Source organism: Spermophilus citellus (assembly GCF_964194105.1).
Source record: "Spermophilus citellus genome assembly, chromosome: 10".
NCBI classification, from domain to species: domain Eukaryota; kingdom Metazoa; phylum Chordata; class Mammalia; order Rodentia; family Sciuridae; genus Spermophilus; species Spermophilus citellus.
In genome coordinates this window covers 89516785-89543538 of record NC_138197.1, presented here as the reverse complement: position 1 = coordinate 89543538, position 26754 = coordinate 89516785, and the positions used below count along the sequence as shown (strand labels likewise).

The following is a 26754-nucleotide window of genomic DNA, read 5'->3' as shown; positions in this document are numbered from 1 at the left end:
ACGTTCTAGAATTGTGGGAAAGTGGAGAAGAGACACCACCAACTGTATTTAGGGACATGTGCTAAGAAGGAAATGGATGGAACATATCCCAAGTGCCTCTCAAATCTGCAAGAGAAAGAGATCCCTAAAAACTGTGATGGTTGGAAATGACCTTGCCCTGGAGTTTAGTCTTGGAGTTATATTTTGAAGAAAGGATCAGGTGGAGATGGCAGGACAAGATGTATTATCCTTTCCTTGACTCAGCCAATACTTACTAAGCACTTGCCATGTGCCCAGCACTGTGCCAAGTTCCAGGGACACAGCAGTGAAAAAAATAAAAGAACCTTATAAGGGACTTGCATTCTGGGGAGGGAAAGGTAGCAACAGTGGGGATAAGGTAGGATATACATGACATGAAAAATTAAATAAGTAAACTGATATATCCAGATACTGATGAAAATAAAGCAGGTGGTATGTATGATAGACTCTTTTTGATTTGGTGGCTTTTGTCAGGCAGGAGGTGCCCTCTGTCGAGGGCAGAGGATGCCAGGCAGAGGGAATGAGAAGGGCATCAGCTGGGTCTGGACTGTGCTCAGTATATTGAGAAAGAAATCATTCCAGTGTCTAGATCACAAAAGCAAGGGAGTAGGAGAGGAAGTGAGAGCAAAGAAAAACCTTTGCGAAGGAACAAGGTATGCTTTACATGTTTTTAAAGGTTATTGTGGTTGCTACGTGAGAAAGGGTTATAGGGAGACGAGAACAGAAGGGAGATAAATTTGAACATTACTGCAGTTGTCCAGGGACACTTAGAGTTTGGTTTTCTTATTCTGGGCTAAGCAAAAGGATAAGCACTTTCCCTGCATTTTCCTATTTAATCTTCATAATAGTCTCAGGATGTGGATGTTAGTATTAATCCCAATTTAGGGATAAAGCCAAGTGATTAACAGACTAACTAGCTTGCCCAGAATTGCACAGTTTATAAGTGACATACAGGAAAGCCAACCCAGTCCTGCCTTGAATCCTGAGCATGTTCTCACCACCACCCCTAATTCCTCCCTGCTTCCACACTGTACCCCTCCACCTCTGCCAGCAATGCAAGCAACCAAAGAGGACTGGCTTGCTCCCACTGCTTCTCTGGGCTTTGGGCAAGCCAATCGCTAAGAAAAACAGATGGAGGGAGGAATCTGGTTAGTTTCCCACTGAAGCCCCTGCTGGTGTCCCATCTGCTTTATACAGCACCCCCACCCCAATACACACATACATGCATGTGCGTGCGCACTCGCGCATGCACACACACATACACACACACACACACACACACACACACACACTCCCTAGATAGAAATAGGTGGCTCATAGATTCTAAGACCTGACCAATGGGTCACTTGCACATACTCCCCAGGTGGAAACAGATGGGCCCCAGATCCCAAGGCCTTCCTGGCATGAGCTGACCAAGCACCTTCATGAGCAAGTAGGATGATCCCTGCAGTAACTGGCTTTGTCTAGGACTCCAAAAATCATATCTGCACTTTCCAAACCCAGAGGAAATTACTCAACAAAATAAATCTACAGTGTCAGATAAAATTATTTTTTCAGGAGGTTTTACACGCAGAGAGCAACTCTCAACTGGCTCTTAAAATAAATCCTGTGCTTTTAAAAAATAATCACTTTTGCCCTAAATATCTGAAACACTTGTTTATAACACCCAAGCCTGTGACGAGTGCATCCCTGGACATCCTGTTTCCTGTCAGGGAGGTTCAGCTGCATACCTTGATTCCACCTTTTTTCTATATATGCCTTTGAGAATGGGAAGGGCTGCCACAGTCCTGCTCACAAGAGAAGCTTCCCAGGGCCCCTGGGAGTATGGAGCAGCTGAATTTGGTTGCTTTTGAAAAGTAAGGCCTTTCTTCACTCTAGTTCTATGCCTCCTCTTCCAGGCACAGAAACAGTTGCAGGATGCTGACCTGTCCTGCCACCTTGTAAAGTACTGGGTTGTGAGATTATGAGGGAGTACACAGGCAAAGCCAAGTTGCACTCACAGGACCTACTAATAAACATATATACGCCTCTGGGGCCTCTCCAAGGTATGAGCAGGGGAGGCACTGCAAAGACCTTTCATTCTCCCTGCCGCCTCCACCCACCTGCCCATCCACCACCCACCAGACCTGTGTAAAGACCTTTCTGGTTTCCTTTGGATAGGTCCCCTTCCCAAATCACTTTCCACAAGCCTAAAACAAACCCCTATTCCTTTCTTCATCATTTATTTCACCCTCTGTGCCACACAACAATGCCAGAATATTCAGATAACAGGCAAGATGACAACGTGTGTTTGTTACAACTATAGTTGCTGAAGAATTCTCAAAAGCAATCAGGAGGATCTCCCAAATAATTACTCTTCAGACTTAAACATAGTTGCCCTCTGACGTGCCATGTTCACGAGACACTAGAGCAGAAATGGTAATAGACGAGGAGGAAGAAGAATAGGGAGAAGAGGAAAGAAAATACTCCCCTTCTCACATTTGCCAAGGAGAATTTTGCCTTGAAAATCCATTGGAAGTTGAACTGGATATAAAATCTAACATTTTCAGAAGCACAACCAGCTTAGGGTTAGATGAGTAAGGATAATATTTCCCAGAAACATTTCCAATCATTAACTGACTAAATGTTTCATTCACTTATTTGCAAGTCTACTTAGTGTCATCTCTGTGTCCAGGAATAAAATCAGAAACAGTGAAAGGCTGAGAAAATGAGCTAGAGTCATGCAAGATGTTAAGTGTCCCAGTGAACATATGCTTGAATACTACAGAGGCCTTTCAACCAGGCTGGCCGGGTCGGAGCCAAGGACTTTCTGCAGGTGACACTTGAGAGGACTTTCAAGCAAGGTGAAAGGGAATGATTAACATTCTAGGAACAGAAAAGAAAGGGTGCAAATAAATTCAAATAATTGACATCAGTACTCCTGTGAAAGTGTGCCAATAGTCTGGCCAAATCCAGCAGGCGGGTGAAGAACACAGCAGAGACAGAGATGCCCTTCCTGGACCTGCTACCAGCTGTACAACTTTCATTTTTACCATGTCGCAATTGTGTGTTGTGTGTCTGCCTCTCTCACTCAACAATAAGCCCCTCTAGGGTTGAAATTTTCTTTGAGTATACAGATTTTAAGCATTTAGAATATGGTAGTTATTTCATTTACTGCATGAGTACGTAGAACTTTGAATGAATAAATGTAGTTATGAATGGTGAACAGTTTGTCTAGAGACTGGAAGACACCAGATTTTAAGCAGAAGAGTGATATGATCAGGTTTAAAATTCTGAAAGGTCATTCAGCCAACAGTTGGGCCACTGGACTGCAGCCATGCAAGGCTAGGGCAGAGATAGGTGAGAACACTGTCAGTGTTAGCCTTCCCTGATGATATCACTCTCCACACAGTGGACACCTGTTATGGGCCCACACAGTGCCAGGAACAAGAGACACAAAGACAAAGGAGCATCAGTATTTAAGGGTCCTGGCTCTACAGGCAGGCCTGGACTCAAATCCTAGCTGAAACACTTCTCAGCTGAGCAACCGTGGGCAAGTTATCTAACCTCTCAGTGCCTCCGTTTCTTTATCTGTAAAATAAGGCTAGTAAGAGCATCTACTCAGAGTTTTTTCCTGAGAACCAAATGAGATAATGCACACAAAGGGCTTAGCAAAGATAACAACATAATAAATTGTACTCTGTCACTATCGTTAGTTTCTGATTTGAGACATTCACAGGCCAATGAGCAAAATAACATAAAAATCTTCCAAAGCAACTTGATGTGACTGTGGAAATGTACACAAGGCAGTACAGGATACCTAAATGACTCAACAGGAGCCAGCTTGCACCTGTGAGCATCACATTCCCAGCTTCCTATTTTGTGACATCATGTTAGTAGCTGGAAACTAGCCACAGAGAGAGTATTTACACCTTGTAAATTGGCCATCGATAAATAAGCCTTCAGGTTTTTCCCCCCACAGATATTTGGCTATTAAACAATGACCAGCACCACATCATACGTGAGTAGTACCTGGAAGGATAAAACACTGGATTTTGTGACTGGTTAGAAGGAGTCTAGGCAATTTCACAGGATTTATCTTGATAGTTATGCTGGTTCCTTGAGATGAGAAATGAGATTTGGGTGAGGAGTCTGGGGAAGGAGGTGAGGAGTTCATCTGCTCAAGGCCATGTCATGTCAATCCTGCTTTTTGCACTCCTGGAGACAGAAGTAAACAGCAGGGCAGTGCCCCCAAGAAAACTCCACCTAGTGTCCTGGAATCCTGGGTATTTCCTGCTCTCCTAATAGGGAAGTCTTACATTGATCTAGGAAGAATCTAATCAGTTCATGGAGCAGAGGTAACATGACCCACTGTTGCAAAGAGTGACCGAATTCAAAGGTTCTTTCTGGACTTTAACATGATATGAATCACCTGGAACTTATTGGCTGATAATTGAGAGATAAAATGAAAATTAACCTTTAATCCAACTTGAGTAAAAAAAAAAAAAAATAGTTCAAGCACATTGTGAAACAGGATCTGCCCTCACGTGGGTTTTCTATGACTGTCGAAGATGCAGAATTCTAAAAAAGACTATTATAAACTTGGCTGCTGGACTCTGAGAAAAGTAGAAGACATCAGGGAGACTGTGCTGTATCAAGAACTAGTCTGGCAGATGGATTTCCTTCCCCTTCCTGTTCAGCTGCCTGACTAGCTGATAGGAGACTCTCAATGGAAACGTGTGCCTTGATTTCAACTAGACACCTAACAAAATCTGTCACTCATTCATTCAACCTTCAATAAATATTTAATGGTGTGCTGTGCACCAGGCACTGGAAATATAATGGTGAGCAACACTCAGCCTCACCTTCAAGGTAGGGAAGGGGAGCACAGACAGACAGACAGTGACAGCAGAGTGTGAAAGTCAGACCTTAGGAGATGTTTAGGAAGAGCAGCAAGTTAGGGTAGGTCGAAGATGGATGGCCATGGTTGTCTAGTAATGGTAACTCAGACCAAAAAAGGGAGAGGGAATTACATTAGTATTTCACAGAATTAAGTGAATTTGTGTTTGGGAGAACAACTGTTCCCCAGAATGCTAACCTGGTGAAAAATCTTAATATTTAGTGTAAAAACACTGTTCTCATCCGTCAGAATAATGCTATTTGTAATTTGGATAAATACAGAGAATGAAAACTGTCCAGGTATGCAGCCAGCCAGAAGGAGGCAGGCAAGGCACCGTATATGTTGCATCTAATCTTGAATGACTGGATTGTGACAAGATGAAATTCAGTAGGTTGATCATGCAGCTTTACATTGTTGTTGTTGTTTTTTGCTAATTATGTAAATATAATATAGAGAAACCTGGTCTATGGATGAATAGATAATAAAGATATAAGTCTTTAAGTTGTGTTGTGATGAGGAAGTATTGGAAAGACAAAGAAATTGATGTAAGGTTATAATACTAAAATCAGAGAGTACAGAAATCAGAAGGTAAGGTCCCTGTTCCTCTGTGTGCAGATCAAGACATGAGACTTAAGAGGAATGCTGATGAGAGTGGAGTGCCCAGAGGAAGGCCAGCAGGGTGCAAAAGAATCATAAAGCAACTCATTGAGAGCTGCCAATGGAGAGGAAGAAGAATACTTGGTAAGTTTAGGGAACACATTATGTACCAATACTGTGCTAAGAATTTTACATTCATTTTCTCAATCCTCACACCAAGCTTAATCTATCAGATAGGCACTATGATTATTATCTCCACTTTTCAGAGAAGCAAAAAGTCTTATTGAGCTTAAGTATTACCCAGATTGCAATAACCCAGCTGTTATTGCAGGGGCTCGGGTGTTTCTACTATAAAATAACATATGTGTTCCTTACTTTCTTCAGAATCATAAAAAGTAATAGAAGAAGGCAGGGTTGGAGAAATCCACAAAAAGTTAGTAAAAACTATTTTATTTTATTATTATTCCTAATAAAAAAGTAAACAAATGTTAAATTATTATTAATGTTAAACTTCAGCAAATGTAGGCATTTTCCCTTTATAAAATAGATGATGGTTGCAAAAAAAAGTTGCAATCCCTGAATTAGAAATCAAAAAGAGGAGAGAATGGAGGTTATAAAAACAGGTTTAAACCAATTACAGTTCATCTGATAGAGCTGGGTGAGAGCTGTCCTTCCTGGATTCAAGGACTCTCCTCTAACTGAACAGATCAGGCTTCTGTTGGCAGGAGAGAAGGTAGGTGTGTCAGCTGATGGTGTCTGCCATATTTATAACTTTAAAATGCTGAGTCTAAGTTCTCTTAGCATTAATGTTATTAAAATTCCACAGGAATGTGTTCCTTATTGTTTTTTCACAAACTCAAGAGTCACTCAGAGTAAATAATAAAAAAATGCTGATTGGCTCGATATCTTTGGAGAGCTGCCCCTGTGGTATTTGCACAGCTTCTTAGTAAACAATCTAAAAATTTATGTGGGATTCAAAGAAGAGAGGATGGCCTCTCGGGGGCTCGGATTATGGCTCAGTGGTAGAGCGCTTGCCTAGCATGCATGAGGCACTGGGTTCCATCCCTGGCACTGCATACAAAAATAAATAAATAAAATAAAGGTATTGTGTCCACCTATAATTAAAAATAAATAAATCAATAAAAGAAGATGGCCTCTTGGCTGTATCATGTAACCTCTATTTTGATGGAAGTGCTTTCATTGTCTTCACTAATAGATTATCAAGCTCATTTTTCTTTCCCCTTTACATTAGTGTTTGAAATATAAATTAAGCAAGATTCCCCTGGCCTTTCTGGGAGTCTGGGAATCCATTTTGTTAGTTTTGAATACTTAAAACTATTCTTCCTCCCAGCCCGACAACATGAGGATTAGACTCTCATGCCTCATTCATTTTTCTCTTCAGTAGCACACATTACTGTTAATGGATACAGGAGTAAATAAAATACCAGAAGAAAAATAAAACACAACTGACTGCCTATTAACCAGTGTCAATCAACCATAGAAGATAATTTGGGAAACAGAAACTGACAAAAAAAAAAAATTAAGTAACAGGGGAACACATCAAGTAATCTCACTGATTTTATATCTAAGGTTTTTAAGAATTTTTATTCTGGTTTGTTTTGTTAGAAAGTCTAATTTTGCCAAAAGCCAAAATGAAGGGAGAATAGGAAGACAAAAGAAAGGAGTAGAAAGTGGAGGAGGAGGAGGAGGAAGAGAAGGAGGAGGAGGAGGAGGAGGAGGAGGAGGAGATGGAGGAAGAGGAGGAGGAGAATTTTACTGTTTATTTTCTCAATCCTCACTCCAAGCTTATTCTTGGAGGAGGAGGAAGAGGAGGAGGAGGAGGAGGAGGAGGAGGAGGAGGAGGAGGAGGAGGAGGAGGAGGAGGAGGAGGAAACCTTTCTGAAGGAAGGACAGGTAAAAAGGCCACAGGCTTTTCACAAGTTTGACTCACTTGGAATACAGTATTGAAAATTCAATCTTGCCCCTTGTGTGGTGCAAGTTCAGGAAAATGGAACAAGAAATCTGCATACCTGTGGCTTTCAGGAGTGCCTCAGCACTGCCTTCGGGTCCTACCAAGCCAAGCAGAGAGGGAGGGAACAGCCCAACAGAACACTGGCTGGGGGGTGAGTCTTCAGCCAGGTTCAGGACTCTGGTTCTCTTAGATACAAGAGATAAGGGAAGAAAATCCAGGTGATCTGGAATCCTGGGAAGGACCTAGGCTTGGGGGTTTCACCTGTTGTTTCAACAAATATGTTGGAGCAGCTGCTGTGTGCCAGTCTCCAGGTACTAAAGCTACAAAGTGAATGAGACCCAGTTCTTTCCTTCTGTCCATATAAGACAAACACAGAAAAAGACTTGAGGGGTGACATCAAAGCCAGGACCTGGAGAGAACAGCTGTGAACAAGAGAGGGAAGAGCGCCTCAGAAGGAGGGGCCCTGGTTGACCTAGAGGTCAGAAGAACATGAGGTGTGGGAAACCGCAAGTCAGGCAGACCTGGGTTAAATTCCAGCCTTACTTAACTTCACGGGGCCAGTTTCCCCATCAGGAGGAAGGAGGTGGGTTTCACACCTTAGAGGGCTACTTGCAGATTAAACAAAATAACACATATAATACCACTAAGGTGCTTGCATACGGTAAGTGTGCTCCTCTTGTTCCTTCTCTTCCCCCTACCTGCATTCCCCATAAAACAAGACTCAACAGTGAACCAGTTGCTGAACTCCAGGCAGATCAGTTTCATCAAAGCAGGGAGGGGGTTCAGTGAGGCCTAAAAGATAGAAACTGCTGCCACTGTTGCGAGAGGGGGTGAATTGGGGCATCCCATGACCAGTCTGTGAGAGATTATGAGGTGCCTAGGGGTAAAGTGTGGAGGGGATAGAAAGCCGGAGGGTTTTCCAGAGACTGGAAATCTTTACTTAATGTTCTTCTGACATCTAGCCCCAGAATATGGAAGCCCGTAAGCCAGTATGTATCTATCTTCTTTTTCTTTGGGGAAGGCAGGGTGAGGGGCAGATGGGGTTGGATTTGGAGCAAGAGAACCAGGATTTCAACTCAACCCTGGTATTTATCAAGGTGATTTTAGACAGCGTGGAGAAGGCAGCATCTAAAGTCAAAGTGATTTTAGACACATCTGCCAATTTTTTAGGGCAATGAGTTGATAGAAATAAAAGTATATGAAATATTAAGCTCTGTAAACAACATAACACAAACAAAAGTGGGAAGGAAATTGAAGATGGGTTAGGAATGAAACAGAGAATAAGTAATGTAAAATTTTTGATTTTTTTGGTTTTTCCATATTTCCATAAAAAGCATCCAACAGAGAACAAATTTGGAGCATTGTTTCACATAACTGCCCTCTTCAACCTCATTTCAGGCTATTTAAGATTCTCACACAGAAACCTGCTTCTCCCAGGGAAGGGAAGAAAATTTTTTTTCCCTTTGGTCTGTGTTTTATCCTCATGGAGATAATAAGAGGAGGTGGTAGCTCAAATGCTTCTTGGTACTCAAAGGTTGAGACACATGGATAATCGATTTCAAAATCTCCCACTTCTCATCAATTGGAATCAGACTGCTCATGCTAACAAGTTAAATCTTACTCTTAGGTTCATGCATGAAAATCATTCCAAAGGACATTTACTCTCAGCAGAAGAGGCTTGACTGTTACCTCCTGAAATTATAATAGCTTATGAGTCTCCTCTCTGCCTCTTCCTATAGGTAAAACATTAAGTATGACTTATATCCATAGATTTGTTTCAATGCAACAAGTGTCCCTAACTCAACAAGGGAAGAAAGAAGAAGACCATTGTTTCTACTCTTTGCATCCTTAGAAGCCCACTACATATATAGGAGACATAAGGGGACAAGGGCAGTAAAACACCCAATAAAACATTTGAATCTGCTTTTGCACTGTTTTAATTCAGATGAATAGAGAAATGGCTATGCAAATTTAAAAACTATTTTGCATACATGCTTTTATGAACTTTTAAAAATATAAGTTATACTAGAGTTCTTTATAGGATATCCAGTAAAAAATATTCTTTTGATTATTTTGGACTCCCAAACCTTTACCTGCTGATTATCTGTGGACAAAAACAACAGAAGTGATTGCAAGGTTTGATCCCTTTTAAGGAAGTAGATAATTTAGTTCAGTTATGAGCCTTAAAAGCCCGCTTCCCAGACCTTGCCAAAGCACTGGTGAATGACCTATTTGAAGTTGGTGATTACCAGGGTCAGCAGATAACATTCTTTCATTTGAATTTAACTCCACCTCAGCCTTTCCTGCAAGATCATTAACAACAGACAAAAAAGAACCAATGCTTTGGAAGCCAGAGCATCACAGAACATAAGTAAAAGGAAAAGAGTTCTCTCCTCAAATGAATTTGCAGTCTGACTTCAGAACTTCTTGTAGATTTGCTGCATAATTAGCACAAAATGCTTTAGGCTATGCCAAACAGAACAATAATAACAATCTATTCCTTTCAGCTCTGGTTTTTATCCCCATACAAGGAATGCCAACTAAGCCTTAGAAATATGCTATTAAGTTTCACTGTTCTGTCTTTTCTGAAAAATGTTGATTTTGAGAACAACATGGAAAAGCTGAACCTTTTGCACTAAAAGGAAATACTCAGTACTTTGTCCTTTGTTGCTTGGCAACTAAGGGCTATAAATGGATTTTATGATTATAAGGGCTCTGGAATTAATGTGAACATGTAAAAGTTGTAATAACTCCCCGGTGACAGGAGTATTTCTTTAAGAAAGAAATGTACGGACAGCTTGTACACATTCATGTTTTAAAATAAATAAGGGAAGCAATTTGGTTTTTCACACTTGGAAGTGTTACAATAAAAATCAGTAACTCTCATTTATTTCATCATTTCAACATTTTGTCATCAATCCTCTTAACCCTAAGAGATAGATGTTATTATCCCCGTTTTACAGATGGGGAAAAAATGGGAAACTTTAAACGGTTGAGTAATAGCCCAAAGGTCATACTTATGAGAAGCAAAAGAACCAAGATTCAGCCAAGTCAGTGTGAATGAAGGTTTATTCGATTAACCAGCACACCATAGGGATTCTTAGGAAGTACATCTCCCAGCTCTCAACATTTAAAGCTATTGATAGCTTTAACTCTATGAGAGTGACATCAATTCCAAATACCAGGTCAGATGATATTCTCCTTAGATCATATTTCTTCTATTGCTATATGCAACATTTGTTTCTTATTTTGCTAACACCAGGGCATCAAATATATCAAGGTGTCTTCTTGCTGGGCTTTTTGTCCTGAGTCTGGTTACTCAAAATTACAAGATTAAGAGAAAATATTTCCACTACACTTCTGAGCAAACCTGCTGCCTAAATTCCCTTGTTATACACCAAGCAGTACTACAGATCAGGGTTGGTGTTCTCTTATCTCTGTGTTCTTATTAGTGGCCTTATCATTTGAGTTTCTATCCATCTTCTCTGTAAACATAAACCATTGCCTTTTTACCACTAACACCTGATCTTTTGGTGCTAGAGCTGGGATTTGCCAAAAAATGCCAGATGGCAGCAATGTACCAACTGTTCACAGTCCAGAATGCATGCAAATTGTCAGAGAGACAGAGAGAAAGATACAACTGGTTATTTTAATAGAAACTGTTAAGTTCTGCAGTTACCCCTATAGATATTCCATTGCAACCTGTTTAGAAAACAGCATGTGAAACAGCTAGAAACACAGGCCTTCAAAGTCAGACAGATTTCTGTGAAAATCCAAGCTCAGATATATAATAAGTGTTACTTTGGACAAGGTGGGAAATTCCTCTGAACCTGTTTCCTCATCTGTAAGATAGTGACCATATCATATACCTGTTGCTTGTGTTGTGCAATTTAGGAATTAATACAGCCAAGGTCTTAGCATAATGTCTAACATAAAGTCAAGCATCTATTATGTGGTAGTGGTTTTCTTACTTATCACAGGCTGCTTAGTGGAGCTCCTTCATAAGAAGAAATTTTTCTGAATTATAGAATAGTACTACTATTACCTCATTCACTAGTCAATAACTATATGTCAGATACCGTGCAAAAGACTTTATATATTTCATCTCACTTATTTCTCACGTCTCTCTTATGATGTAATTATTACTCCCATTTGATAGATGAAGGAATAGACAGGCTCAGTCATTTGCCAAAACATCATCTTTCTTTCCTTTATTTTTTTTGGTACTGAGTATTAAACCCAGGGCCTTGCCCATGCTAAGCAAGCACTCTACCACTGAGCTACACTCCAGACCCAAGGCAGTGTCTTACTATGCAATAGAAGCAGGATTTGAACCCAGGGCAATCTAGGTCTGAGCCTAAGCTCTAACTGCTCTTTCATTCATCACCGCATATGCAAGGGAAATAAGGAGCTCAAGTTTAATGTGTGTGATTTATAGTATTCAGTTTGCAGAGCTGAGGTGGGTGGCCTATTAAATGCAGCTTCAGATGGGAAAGATGCTATAATCAGACATTCCCAATATCATTCCTACAACCCAGGTTTATTATCATAACAATGTTTCCTAGCACTAGAACCTCTACTTTTACTCAGGAATGCAGCTTCTTCTCCACTATTTGATTATTACTATTATCCTGTGACTTCCAAGTATTGATACTGATTCTCAGCTCAGCTCATGACCTAATTGAGTTCCAACCTGAACTTTTCCCTGTGGACTCTGGTTTCCATCCTTCTCCATCCCCAATTTGCATATCTACCATGTTTTCTGTTGGGTACCACACTACCTCCATTACTACCTGCCAATAAAGAATTCCTTTTAAAGAGTAATAGTGTTACCTAGCAGAGGAAAATCACCATGATGGCTAACAGAACCAGGAGGAACCTAAACAATGTGAATTGATGAGGAGCTGCAACTTCCTCCTCAGATCGGTTGATTCTAATATTAAAATATTTATGAAGAAAAGAAGCACAAACCAAGATACTATATATATTATGATCAAGGTTCCTGCTTTTCCATAAGAAATAGTGGTCAAGATTTTAACAAAGATCTTCTGAGTAATTCATTAACCTTACTACCTGTAAGACACCATCCCTGCAAAGACAAGTGAGAGAAAACCAAGTCTTAACCTTCAAGTACTCACTGTCTTCTAGAGAGAGAGACATGAAACACATGAATTAACATCTCACAGGTATCAATGTGAAGGGTGCTAATCCAAAACTACAGATGAAGCACTGAATAAGCACGTGAATTTTTGCTTCTAACTTTGCCAGGGAAGCTTGCTAGATGAAGAAGAAGGAAAGTGCATTGAATGGGTGGAGTTAAAGCCTCATGTTATGAGAAAGCAAAGTGTATTCAAGATTCTATGAAAAGCTCAATGTAGCTGGTACATAGATGACAATAATGACTATATTGCCACTGATGATGATGACAACAAACATGGCACTAATCCAGGTATTAGTTTGAGCCTTATCATTTAACCTTCACAATAACACTGTAAATGCTAGTATTGTCTCAATTTTATAGATACAGATCTATAGGCCCAAGAGAATAAAGAACTCTTTCAAAATCACACAGCTAGAAAGAGGTGGTACCAAGATTATAACTTGGCGGGCCTGGGGATGTGCTCAGTGGCAGAATATTTTCATGCAAAAGACCCTAGGCTCATTCCTTAGCCCTGAAGGAAAAAAGAAAAAGGTTAGAACTCTGGCCCTAGGTATGCTCTTACCACTACATCAAACTGCCTCTCACAGATGTGAATATGGAGGTGTCCCCAGAGAAAGGACTACTTGGAATGCTACATTAGGACCATTATTCCAAGCTCAAGCAATGAGATTAAGGACCTTACAAAAGAGGCTTCATGCAGCATTTGGCCAGCTTGCTCTTTTACCCTTCTGCTCTGTCATGTGAGAATGCAGCAAGAAGGCCCTCACTAGGTGCAGGAAACTTATCTTGGACTGCCCAGTCTCCAGAACCATCAGAAATAAAATTCTGATCTTTATAAATTACCTATTGATAATAGCATTTTTTTATAACAGTACCAAATAGACTAACAAGACAGGAGATTTGTTGGGAAGTGGCAACAGTGAAGATGGGAATCGGGAAGGGGAAGGTTAATGAGTTCCAGTTTGACTATGCTAATTTGGGGAAGCTGAGGACATGTGTGTACATTAGGCAACTGTGAACATAGGTCTAGAACTTGGTGATGGGGTTTGGACTATAGATCTATGGGAACCCCTGGGTAAGCTTGTGGTGCTCAATCAAAGCATTTCAGAAACAGGATTATGGGGCAGACACAGAGGAGGAGGACTAAAAGATAATGAGGGGAAATGGAGAGGCTGGATGAGAACCAGGAGCAAAGATATAATGGAAGGAAATAGGAGAGAATTTCCATAAGTAAACAGTAGGTGAAAGTGGCAAAACCCAGAGAGAACTCCAGGAAGATGAGGGAGGAAGTTTTTTTTTTTTTTTATGTGATGTGGCAATTAAAAAAAAAATTCAAAAGAATATATGGACTGATACCAAAACCAGATAAGGACACACCAAGAAAAAAATACTATAGACCAATATCACTGATGAACTTAAATGTAAAAATTCTTCATAAAATATTAGCAAGTCCTATTCAACAACATATTAAGAAGACTGTACATCATTACCAGGTTGGTTTGATTCCAGGGATGCAAGGATGGTTTGACATACACAAATCAACAAAAGTAATTCACCACATAAATATAATCAAGGACAAAAATCATATAATCGTCTCAATAGATACAGAGAAGACCTTCAACAAAATTAAGCACTCATTCATGATAAAAAAAAAACTGAAGAAACTATGGATAGAAGGAACCTACCTCAACATCATAAAGGCTATACATGCAAACCCAAAGTCAACATCATAGTGAATAGAGAAAAACTTAAAGCATTTCTTTTAAAATTTGGAACAAGATAAGGATCTCATCATTCCTATTCAATATAGTACTAGAAATTGTAGCCAAAGCAATTAGGCAAGAGAAGTAAATAAAAGGGATGAAAATAGAAAAGGAAGGAGTCAAATTATTACTGTTTGCAGATGATATAATCCTATATTTGGAAGATCCAAAAAGCTCCACTGGATAACTGCTAGAGCTAATAAACAAATTCAGCAAAGTAGCTGATTACAAAATCAACATACAGAAATCAAGTTTTCCTATACACCAATAATGAATATGTTGAAAAAGAAATCAGGAAAACAATATCATTCACAATAGCCTCAAAAGAAAAAAAACTAGGAAATAGAAATAATATCTATGGAAAAAATCTAACCAAGTAAGTAAAAGACCTCTATAATGAAAACTATAGAACACACAAAAAGATGGAAAGATCTTTATGTTTATGAATAGGCAGAATTAATATTGATTACATGGTCATACTACCCAAAGCAGCATATAGCTTCAACATAATCCCCATCAAAATACCAATGACATTCTTTCCAGAACTAAAAAAAAAAAAAGTCAGAATAACCCAGAATAACCAAAGTAATTCTAAGCCAAAAAAAGCAATGTTGGAGGCATTTCAATACCTGACTTCAAATTATACTACAGAGCTAGAATAACAAAAAGTGCTTGGTGTAAAAACAGACACATAGAACAATGGTACAGAATAGAATACACAAAGACAAATCCACATCTACAGTCATCTTATCCTTGACAAAGATGCCCAAAACATACATTTGAGAAAAGACATGATTCTGGGAAAACTGGTTATCCGTGTATAGAAGAATGAGACCAGAACCCTCTCTCTCACCCTGAACAACAGTCAACTCAAAATGGATCAAAGTCTTAAGAATTAGGAAATTTGCAGAGGGTTAATATACAGAATGTCAAAAGAACTTAAAAACTTAACAACAAAAAACCCAATTAATAAATGTGCAAATGAACTAAGGAGACACTTTTCTAAAGAAGAACTACAAATGGCCAAAAACTAAATGAAAAAGATGTCCAATGACTTTAGCAATTAGGGAAATGCAAGTCAAAGCCCCATTGAGGTTCTTTGACAGTTATCAAAAATACAAACAATAATGAACACTGGAGAGGATGTGAGAGAAAAGTAACACTTTTACACTGTTGGTGGAATGTACAACCACTATGGAAATCAGTATGGAGGTTCCTCAAAAGACTAGTCATGGAACCACCATGCTATACCACTCCTTGGTATTTCCTCCTAAAAAATTAAAGTCAACATCCTATAATGATAAATGCATACCCATGTTTATAGCAGCACAATTCACAATAGTTAAACTATGGAACTAGCCTAGGTGTCCATCAACGTATGAATGAATTTAAAAACATGATATGTATGCATTGTAGTATATATACATATGGAGTTTTATTTAGCCATAAGAAGGGCAAAATTGTTGTTTGCAGGAAAATGGATGGAACGTAAGAGTATCATGTTAAGCAAAATAAGCCAAACTCAGAAAGTCAAGGGTCATACATGGAAGCTAGAGAGGATAAAGAAAAAAGAAGGTGGGTTGGAGGGTATCTCATGTAAATCAATGGAAGGTCAGGAGAGTAGAAATAAAGGACTAGGGAGAGGGAGGGACAGAAAAGAGAAAAATACTGGGGAATGCTATTGGCCAAATTATATTATTATGTCAAGTGCATGTATGAATATGTACCAACAAATCCCATTGTTATATATAATTATAAGGTCACCAATTAAAAATAGAGAAAAAAATGAACATATGGGGGCAGAAGCCAGATTAAAGTGGGTTGAAAAGTGAACATGTGTGAAGAATGAAGAGAATATTTATGAGAGTTTGGTGATGACTGCAAGAGACAGAAGAATGTCTGGAGGAGAGTGGAGGAAGAAATATGGAGTCTCCATGCTGACCCATCGATACCTTGATTTCACTATTATCCCTCAAGGATTCTATTACCCTCTCCTTTCCCTTCTATTGACTTTTACATCAATTTTGATAGTCTCCTTTAATGTTAACTATCCCCTGGAAACATCTCCTCAAGTGCCTCTGGCCTTGGATTTTCAGCAATAATCCTTGAAAATAGAAAAAAACCCAGGTCAAAGAAACCAGTCATCTTTTCCTGGTCAGGTCAATCTCTCAGGGATAGGTCACTTAGTTTTCTTTTTCAACCAGTAAAACTGGGAGCAGACTACAGAGAATTCATTCCTTCTCTTCCCCCACCCCCCGTTTCTGGTTATGATATGGTTTGGGTATAAGTGTTTACTCATATAGTAACAACTCAGAATATAAAGAGGAAACAGTAATTTTTTTCACACTGGGGAATAAACCCAGGATGCTTTACCACTGAGCTATCTCTCCTTTTAATTTTCATTTTTTATTTTGAGACAGGGTCTTGTTAAATTGCCCAGGCTGGCCTCAAGCTTGTGATTCTCCTGTATCAGCCTCTCAAGTCACTGGGATTACAAGCATATGTCTCTGCGACCAGCTAGCAATTTCTTTATCACTGCCTTTAATCATGCTGTTACATCACCCTTTCCCATCCCTCAACAACATTTTGACTATCGTCTCTAGTTTCTAGACTCTGATTGTTGAAACGTGCCCCAGCCCAGAATCTTCCACCTGATTCTGAGAACACCCTCCCGGTCAAGGGCTTCAGGCTTTGATTCCTCCTCCTTTGACACAGGTGAGAGCAGCAGCAATAGCTGGGGCAACTGCCATGATTCCTAACCTCTTCTGGGTCATGGATCTTACTGAGCATCTGATGGAGACTATGGAGCCTTCCTTATAGGTATGACTGATTATTCATAAATCCATATTTCCACTCTATTTCACAGGGTTCTGTCCTCTTTCCCCTGAGAATCTTATTATCTTAGGTTAAGGACTCTAAGCATAGAGTAATTTTTTTCTAAGTAAAAAACTGCAAATTAATACCAGGTAGTAGCAAAAGTACAGTCTGCAGGTTGATATTTTTTTTTTTTTAGAAATTTCCAGCAAGTAATTTGGCAATAATTAACTAATCAAAGACCTAATTGCTTTTAATATCCTGTGTGTCATCAATTTTATTTTAGGGAGGTTCATACAAGGTAATTAAAGATTTGGGGGGGAAATTCCATTACAAGGAACAAGTGAAAAGTTTAGTTCTGGCCTCAGTATGTGACAATAAGAAATGGATAAATTATGGAGCACCTCCCTTAGAGGTTTCTTTTCTCTCACATGTTCCTGGGTCCTGAAAAAGGGTGATGTGTTTTATTGAGTCTCTGGTACTGTTTCCAGACTAATTTTCCTACTCTCTTCTTCATAAGCTTTAGTTCATTTGAACCATATGCCAAACAACAAGTTCACCTCCTACTAATGGGGACTATCAGTGTTTTGGTCATTCTCCCTTTTCCACTGGATACATACTTAAGCACCTTCCTCTCTTCCCCTTTCCAACACTACTCTTGCCATCACTGCTGGTTGCTTCAGCATCAAACTCTTCACCTCTATCTTTTCTCCACCTCACCTGAGACACCGCCTCGAATGACCCCTTTCCAAGTCCTTAACATCACCAATAACCCTCTGACATCAGTATTGTATCCTCTGCCCAGCTCACCCCTCTATTCCTGACACTTATGCCCATGCTCTAACAGGTCTTCACACACACAGATCCCCTTCCGTTGACCTTATTCCCACATTTTTGCATCTCACCCCAGTTCTCACTATTTCTTCCCTTCTTGCCCAACTCAGATACCAGTGTCCATCCTTCCAATCCCTCCCATGCAAATTCTTGTCATTCCTCCTGTCTCTCCTTCTGTGGCATCACCTGGGAAAAGCCCAACTTTGGTTAAGCACAGCACTTCGCCTACGCTCAACCTGCACCTAGGTAGCTGAACGTGGCTGGGAAAATCATACAAGTGTTATGACTGATCTCCATTGAAGTCATTGACTTTGAATCTGGACTTTGCACTGACTAGCAGCCCTCCTATTACCCTGGCAAACTGGCTTTTCTACTGTGTTTACTGAGCTGAAAGAGTGCTACCCCTCCAAAAGTTATGTCCTCTCAGAACCAGTAAATGTGACCTCATTGGAAAAGGATTTTTGGCAGATGTAATTAAGAATCTTGAGATCATCCTGGATTAGGATGTGCCCTAACTCCAATGACAAGTGTCCCTTAAAGAAAAGAGAAGGGAAAGAGATTCACAGAGAAAGTGAGGTGAAGGTGGAGGCAGAGATCAGTGAAGGAACACAAAGGATTGCCAGCCAGCACCAGAAGCCAGGAGACGGGCATGGAACAGATTCCCCCCAGAGCCTTCCAAGTTGACACCGCCCTGCCAACATCTCTAGTTCAGACTTCTGGCCTCCAGAATGTGACAAAATAAAGTTCTGTTGTGCTAAGACACCAAGTTTATGGTAATCTGTTATGGCAGCCCTAGGAAGTTAGTATGCTCTCTAAGACGATAATTTTATAACTTATTCTCCTTCTTCTTCAAGTTCTCAGCTAGTCCTTCTTTAAGTCTTCAAATAGTCGCCTGCCACCCTCCCACCACCAGTTCCCTCATAGGACATCTCCACTTCATAGGTAAAGCAGAATTAATCAATCTCAGGTTCTTACCTTGACATTTACCAAACTAACTTCTCTCCCAGCTATTGCTATTCTCCTCTTCCTACTAGAGTAGGTGTTCCTGCTTCTCAAGGGCACACTCTCCCCAGGCATTCTGGGTGCAGTCCTTGCCTACTGTTATGGTTTTGGATGTGAAGTGTCCCCCAAAAGTTCACATGTGTGACAATGCAAGAGGGTTCAGAGAGGAAATGATTGGGTGGTGAGTCTTAACCTAATCAGTGAATTGATCCCTGATGGGATTAACTGAGTGGTAACTGGAAGCAGGTCATGTATGGCTGGGGGAGATGGGTCATTGGAGACATGGCTTTGAGGTATATATTTTGTGTCTGGTGAGTGGAGTTTTTCTCTACTTTCTGATCATCATGTGAACCACTTCCCTCTGCCAGTCTTCCACCATGATGTTCTGCCTCACTTCAAGCCCTGAGGAATTGAGCCTGCTGTCAACGGACTGAGACCTCTGAAACTGTGAGCACTCAAATAAACTTTCCCCCTCTACTATATTGCTGGTTGTGCTGGTTTTAGTCACAACAGCAAAGAAGCTAATTAAAACACCTACCTTCCCAGGATTCCCCTCCCACCATTACCCACTTCCCTCTTGGCCTCATATATTTATCCTCTATACGGAATCATTTCCACCAGCAAAGCATGCTTCATATCTCCTGTCTTAAAATCAAAACCAGACCAATGATCAGACAAAACCCCTCTGACCTCTGCACCTTCCAGCTCCTGCCCCATTTTTTCTGTTAACACTAGAGCAGAGTTTCTCCAAAGTATTATCAATTCTAGCCCCTCGCCTTCCAGACTCTCTTCAAACCCAGTGACTGGGCTTTCTTCCCACCTAGGAAGGTCACCCACAAACTTCTTTTTCCCCAGTTCTTTGGTCAGTTACGTAGTACTGCAGACACATTTCCACCATTGGTGCCTATACTTTCTGAAACACTATCCTAGCTAACACTGCACTCTCCTGCATTTCCTGTTACCTTACTTAACATGCCTTTGCTAGTTGCTCTCACTGGATCCTCAACATCATTGTAGCATCCCTCTCCCTGCCTGTACTAACTTCTCAGTGATCACGTCCAATCTCAGAGGCTTTAAGCACCCCTTGCATGCTGAGGACTCCCAGACTGACACAAGGGGCACCACCCCTTCCTTGGGTTTCAGATTCAATGATCAAACTACCTCCTCCCTATTTCTACTTCACTATCTAAAAGGTATCATGTAAAATGTTCCAAATGATTACACACACACACACACACACACATACACACACACACACACATACCCCTACTTGTGCTTCCTTTCATCTTCCACACCTGAATCTTCCTATCATTATGAACCATCCAACATGGAGACGTCGTCCTTAACAGTTTCCTCTGTCTTCCTCACTCTCGCGTCCCATTCATCTGCCAGTCCTGCCCATTCTACTGCTTAAAACTCTCAGCTAGTTTTCCATGACACTGACAATAAAAGCCCAAACTAATGTCAAACTCTAATGCTGTCACCCTCCCCACTGTCACTCGCTACACTCCAACCACCTGTGCCTCACTGTTCCTTCCGTACTCCACTCCAAACCATTCCACACTCAGTGACTCTGCGTGAGTGTTCTCCCAAACTTTTGCCTGACGTGCTCCTCCTGATCATTATTCAGTTCCCAGTTCTTCAACTGTCACCTCCTCAGAAGTCTTTCCTGATCACTCTAGCTCTAGGAACCCACTCTCTCCATGCATCAGTCTCTCTCCCCTAAGTTGCTGAGACTGGTCTTGAACTTGCAATCCTCCTGCCTCAGTTTCTCATCATCTATTTTTATTATAATTAAGGAATTTTTAAAATCATCTTTATTATGTATCTCCCTAGGTTATCTTATCTCCTTCTTATTCTTTCAGCTAGAAAAGGTGCCCCTTTAGGGCCAGGGGTCTGTTTGTGGCCACTGATACTCTGTACATTAGGACTGCATCTGGCTCATGAGAGACACTCCAGTATTTTTTGATTGGCTGAGTGAATAAACAAAGGAAGGAATCAGTGATGATCCTGCAGCCACTTACTAACTGGATGACCCTTCAGCAAGCTGCTTAACCTCCATCAGCCTCGTGTTTCTCATGGGAGGATAAAAACCGCACAGAGCTGCTTTGATGGTAAGTGGAGAAAAGTGATAATTAACAATGAGAATAATAATAGCTAACAGTTACTGACCTCTCTGTGCCATGCATAAGGCCCCTCAACCACATTTTGAGATAATACAATTATCTCCATTTTATAAATAAAGGAGCTAAGTCCTGCAGAGGTTTACTGGTCTCTAATCCAGAGGTAGTAAATAAATGGCAGAGCCAGGATTCCCACCCAGAATGGCTGATTTAGAATCCATGTTCCTAACTATGATTCTATACCCAGCATATACTAAGTATTCAATAAATAAATACAACATATCCTGTAAAGAGCCAGATGGTAAATGTTTTAGGTTTTTCAGGCCATATGGCCTCTGTTGCAACCACTCAACTCTTGACACTGCACTATCAAAGTAGCCATAGACAATATGTGAATGATTAGATGTGTCCTGATAAACTTTATTTGTAAAAACAGGCTGCAGGCCATTTGGGCTATGGATCATAGCTTGTGGATCTCTGTTGTAGATCAGCAAGAATAACTAATGATAAGAGACATTCACTCTATGCTCCATGAAAAAGACCATTACTAAAGAGTACAAATAATATAATCCCCATTTTTGTTTTAAAAAACACATAAGGTCAACACCAAATCAAACAGAGATTAATAGTAATGACTATCATTTTCTTTTATATGTTTTCCAAAATTGCCATTATGTTGAATGTTTAGCTTCCAAGACACTGTTGAGTTGGCCAGAAGTTCCATCCTAACTCCAAAGTTGAAAATGATGACCACATTAATAACATCAAAGAAGGTGGGGGGAACCTGCTCTCAGAAGGGTTTGCCAGGTGACTTTGTCTCAGGGTTCCCTAAAGATGGCAATAAGGCTGGCAGATTTCTAGTGCAGCAGCATGTGTGAAGGTGACCAGGGTCAGCTCTGATCTCATCATGGCACATATTAAATTGTCATTAAACCACCTTCATTTTGGGGATAACAGCATGCAAGAAGAAAAGGGGTTTCTTCTTTGTGGCACCAAGCCAATAGCCTCTTTATTCTGGATGCTCTGTTCCAAGGCAACACAGTTTCTAACCAACTACCAACATCAGGTAGAAATGTTGAAATAACCCTAAGCCTCTAGCAAGATCTGTCTGGTTCTTCTTGATGTTGGTACATTCTTATTCCCAGTCTCCTTCTGAAAGTCCATGCTGTCTCCACACAGGAGAAGCTGCCTCACAGATGAACAAACTCCCACTCCTGTGGGGGAAGTTTAGATGTGCTACATGCAACAAGATGTCTAACTCCATCTTTAGAGATGAACCAAACCTACTCTTGGAGAAAATAACCTTTCTCACTCATCAGAACTGCTAACATTTTCTGTGAAAGCATTCTGAACCCAAGACTCTATGAAAGTAGAAGGTGGCATTAGATCATTTATCAATCACTTTTTTTTCTTTTTTCCTACATTAGAATTTGTTGAGTGACCCAAACCTAGTTAGAATTCAACACCTCTTGAAAGGTGTAGTTCTTTGCACTGCTTTTTTTCTTTCATTGATTCTACATGTACTACTGAATGCCTGCTATCTACTGATGCCATGCAGACATTTTTCCTAAGCTACATCTCTCTTCTACAACAGTTCTGCCTCGCCTCCCTTGAAGTCTTTCTCGATTCGTCCCATGTTGACAGGGCACTTCATCACTGCTTTTCTGCTCCAGGGTCTTCAGCATTTCCCTGAACACTGGACTCTGCCGTGGTGTTCCTGACAGCTCATGGGTAGCAGATGTTTCCACCTTCCCTGCATCCCCACCACCTTCTTTTGATAACAGCTACCTGGAGAATGTAAATCTTAGCAGACAGACAGGGAAAGAAAGTGTCCAAAGCTTGTTTGATAGCAGCTTCCTGGTTAGGTCTTCTTTGTTGCTCTGAGGACCTGTGTGCAGGTTCCTGCCCTTCCTCCGCCTCTGGTCCTAAGAACTACCCAGACAGACTCCAGCAGGGAGCTGGAGTTTCAGTCGGCCATTGTATAACAAAAACTAAAGTCAGCATGAGCTAATTCAAGATGAGATTTTCAATCCAGATGTTCTTGAATACAAGAATGTTCTTAAGGAAAAATGCATTATTTAGAGCTTAGTTTCTTAGAACAAAGAGTCCAAGGAAATGGAGAAAAATGCTTTCAGGTGTATAACAATTTGCCAAAAGTTTTCTTGGCTTTCAGACCTTGTTTTATAAAAAATTTTCATGATATTATATTTGATTAGAAACAGCAGCATATCAACGGGAGCGTGACAGGCACCAACTGTCCCTTCTCGTCACAACACCATATCTAATTTTGCTGCCCTCCTTCTAAGGAAGATTTGAAAATGGTCCAGGGAAAGGAAATCATTAAAATCCAAGGGAGAGGTTTCAAAGCACTACGGGCTACCACTTAAAGGAGGTGATCGTCAGACTTGGCATAGAGTAGGTGCTTAATGCTTGCTGAATAGTGGAGAAATTTTTTTAAGATGACAATTAGCTCTGTGATTTTCAGGGGAAGGGAGTCACTTAAGCTAATGCCTGTATTTTTTATTCATAAAGTCGGCCACCTATCCCAGCTATACACTCAAAGAAAAACGCTGATCATTTTCTTTTCTTTTGTAGATAATGGACTCCTCCCCCATCAAAAAGACTTTTAAAAAAAGCCATAATTTGATTTGGAGCTAAAAGAGAAACTGTAATAAAAAAATAAAAATAAAAAACAATATACTTTGTAATAATCAGGTATTGCCACAAGCTACAGAGGAAATTTATAGAAACTATAGTGATCTCTGAAAATATTACAAACAAGGACAGCATAGGAATCCTGTAGGATCTAATAACTCTTCCAGAAAAAAATAAACAGAAGATAGATTAAATTGTTCTTGTTCTGGAAGGAAGTGAAGTAGACTTTTTGCATTTATAAACTACATTAATAATTTCTCTTTTTTTTAAAGAAAAAAAAAGTGCAGATGCAACTGTAGCTTGGAGCTTGTAACCTGCTGCTCAAATGACAGTTACATCTGATGTAAAATCAGGCAATAACAACAAAGCAACAACTCAAACATGACCTGGTGGGCCATGCTAACTTGGCCACTGTCGAGCAGAACTGTGGGATGGAGGGAATATGATATTCTCTTATTCTTATGTTCCTTTTTGCCACTTCTAGCAAAATCCAAACCATGAAAACTACCACATTATGTTGATTCCTTCTAATGATGACTAGAATGACTATTTTTTTATATGACCTGTCACTCCTTATTGTTCTGTATTGTTTAGTATTTGATCAATTCCATTCAACCTCTGAACATCTGTTATTTGCCAGGCACTTTACTAAGCACAAGAATTGCCAGGTGCACGTCCCCGGTGTACTGCTGACTGTCCTCTAGCACGTCTGCCCTGGAGCGCCCTCAGTTCTCCTCATTCTCGCTCCTGGGAAATACCTACAGCCACATGTCCTTTCATGGGGAGTCTGAGCACGGCTAACCTGTATCACACCGAAGCCACCCGATGTGGAGTCTCCCTCTGGCACATAGAAGAACAGCACAGAGGACGAGGATTCACAGACATTGCCAGCATACCCAGCAAAATATCAACCCAGCAAATATCAATACCAACCCAGCAAAAGAGGAGCAGGTGTCCTGTCATTTAGGATCTCACTAGGAAGAAAACCTGTGTAATAGGCAACAACATGTCTTTCCCCTGCGAAAAAAATGATATTCGATTGAAAAAACAAATCCTATCTAGTTACATACTTTTAAAGTGTTGTGAGAAAAACAGAAAGATGGGAATGAGGAAGGAGGTGTTTCTTTGCTGTTTTAGTCTATTTTGTATTTTATACTAACTAAAAATATTTTAAGTTAAATCTTACATTTTTCTTGGGCTCTATTCACTCACTTTAGAGATAAGACAAATCTGACGTTTTTTAAAACACAGAAGACACAAGTAATAAATAATAAATACGCTCGACTCTTTGATTCTTAACAACCAACCTGTAAGATGGAAATTCTCTGCTTTTTAAAATCACTATCCATTCTACCGACTTTTCCTACAATGAAGCAAACAAGCTCCATTTCCAACTTCAGGAGAGTTATCTAAATATGATAGGATTTCTTTCAAGACAAATTTTAAGTAAATGAGGGAAAGGTGCAATTGCAATTGCGAAAGTGACATTTCTCAGAAGTGGTAACTTCCCGTTGGAAACCAGACTCTTCTTACCTTCAAAAAACTGCTGCAGGGCCTCATTTTCACCTACTACATCCATGGCGCTGTGGTCCTAGTCAATATTTCCTCTTAAAGCAAGGGTTGTCAGAGCTCAGGAAGAAAGGGCTGTCCTCTGGACCCAGTCTATGAATGCTCTCGAAAAATCCTTGTTTTCTTTTTATTGGAGCAAAGCATCTCTTCCGCCATCAACTCGTGCTCAGAAAAATGGCTATGTTCTCAAACATGATTATAAAACTAGAAGAATATACAACCATGTAGAAAAAAAAATCCCAAAGAGGGAAGTGGCAGCAAGCCCATCTATCTTCATGCAGAAAGCAGTTTCTACTTTGCCTTTTGTCTTGCTTTATGGACCTTTGTCCTTAGTGACACATACAATTACATAAGTGGGCAATAAATGCATGGTCTTATCTCTTATTTGTCCTTTTACACTGATATATTTATATCTCCACCTTTATTGACCAGATCCATTTAGCGAGCACCAAGAAAAGACAGTAATTTCATTTAACCTAGAAAAGGGGGCAAATCAATGATATGTAGGTATCTACTTTTAGATACCTAAAATAGTAGATGGCTTAGAAAGGCTTGGGATAATGAAAAGTTAGGATTTGTCCAATATTTCCAAACCTACAGTGAAAACTTATATTCCTCAATACACACTTTAATCTACTTCTTCCAGTTGATTTTCTTAAGAAAAGCATAAAGCAAGTATGAAAAGTCTATTTTAAAAGTAACAAAATCTGCATTATCAATTTAAAAATTCTTACAACTGAATATATGGTTTGCTATTAGTTGATTCCACTACAAAATATAAAACTAGACCAAAATAAATGTTTTCTTCACTGCTTAGCTATTATTTATTTAGTAACAGCTTAAGAATAATACAATTAGGAAATTAAACTTCCTTCTACCCTCTTACTTGCCATTTTGTTTGGTTTGATTTGGTTTGGTACTGGAGATTAAACTCAGGGGCATTCAACCACTGAGCCACACCCCCAGCCCTGTTTTATATTTTATTTAAAGACAGGGTCTCACTGAGTTACTTGGCACCTTACTTTTGCTGAGGCTGGCTTTGAACTTGTGATCCTCCTGTCTCAGTCTCCTGAGCCTCTGGGATTACAGGTGTGTGCCAACATACCTGGCATCCACGCCCCCCCCCCCCAAGCTTTTTATTTTGAAAAAAAATTGTGAATCTAGAGAAAACTCAAAAATAGTACCACAAAATATCCATATACTCTTTATCTATATTTACTAATTATTATTATCTTGACACTTTTGCTTTTTTCCTCTTAATATATAAACTTCTGGGGGGTGGAAGAGACTGAGTCATTTGAAAATTAGTTGCCAATGTCTTGACATGACATCCTAAATAACACGGTGTACAATTCTTAACAATTAAG

The 26754-nt window shown here is 40.0% G+C and overlaps 1 protein-coding gene across 1 annotated transcript in view; it reads right to left on the bottom strand.

The window, feature by feature from the left end:
- MYRFL (myelin regulatory factor like) overlaps window positions 1–25397 on the bottom strand; it is a gene marked incomplete at both ends in the record, with an annotated part of 115511 nt that extends 90114 nt beyond the window's left edge. The window contains one exon of the mRNA XM_081310853.1: window positions 25352–25397. Coding sequence (XP_081166979.1) covers window positions 25352–25397 — 46 coding nt within the window. The remainder of the gene's footprint in view (window positions 1–25351) is intronic.
- Window positions 25398–26754: the final 1357 nt, after the last annotated feature.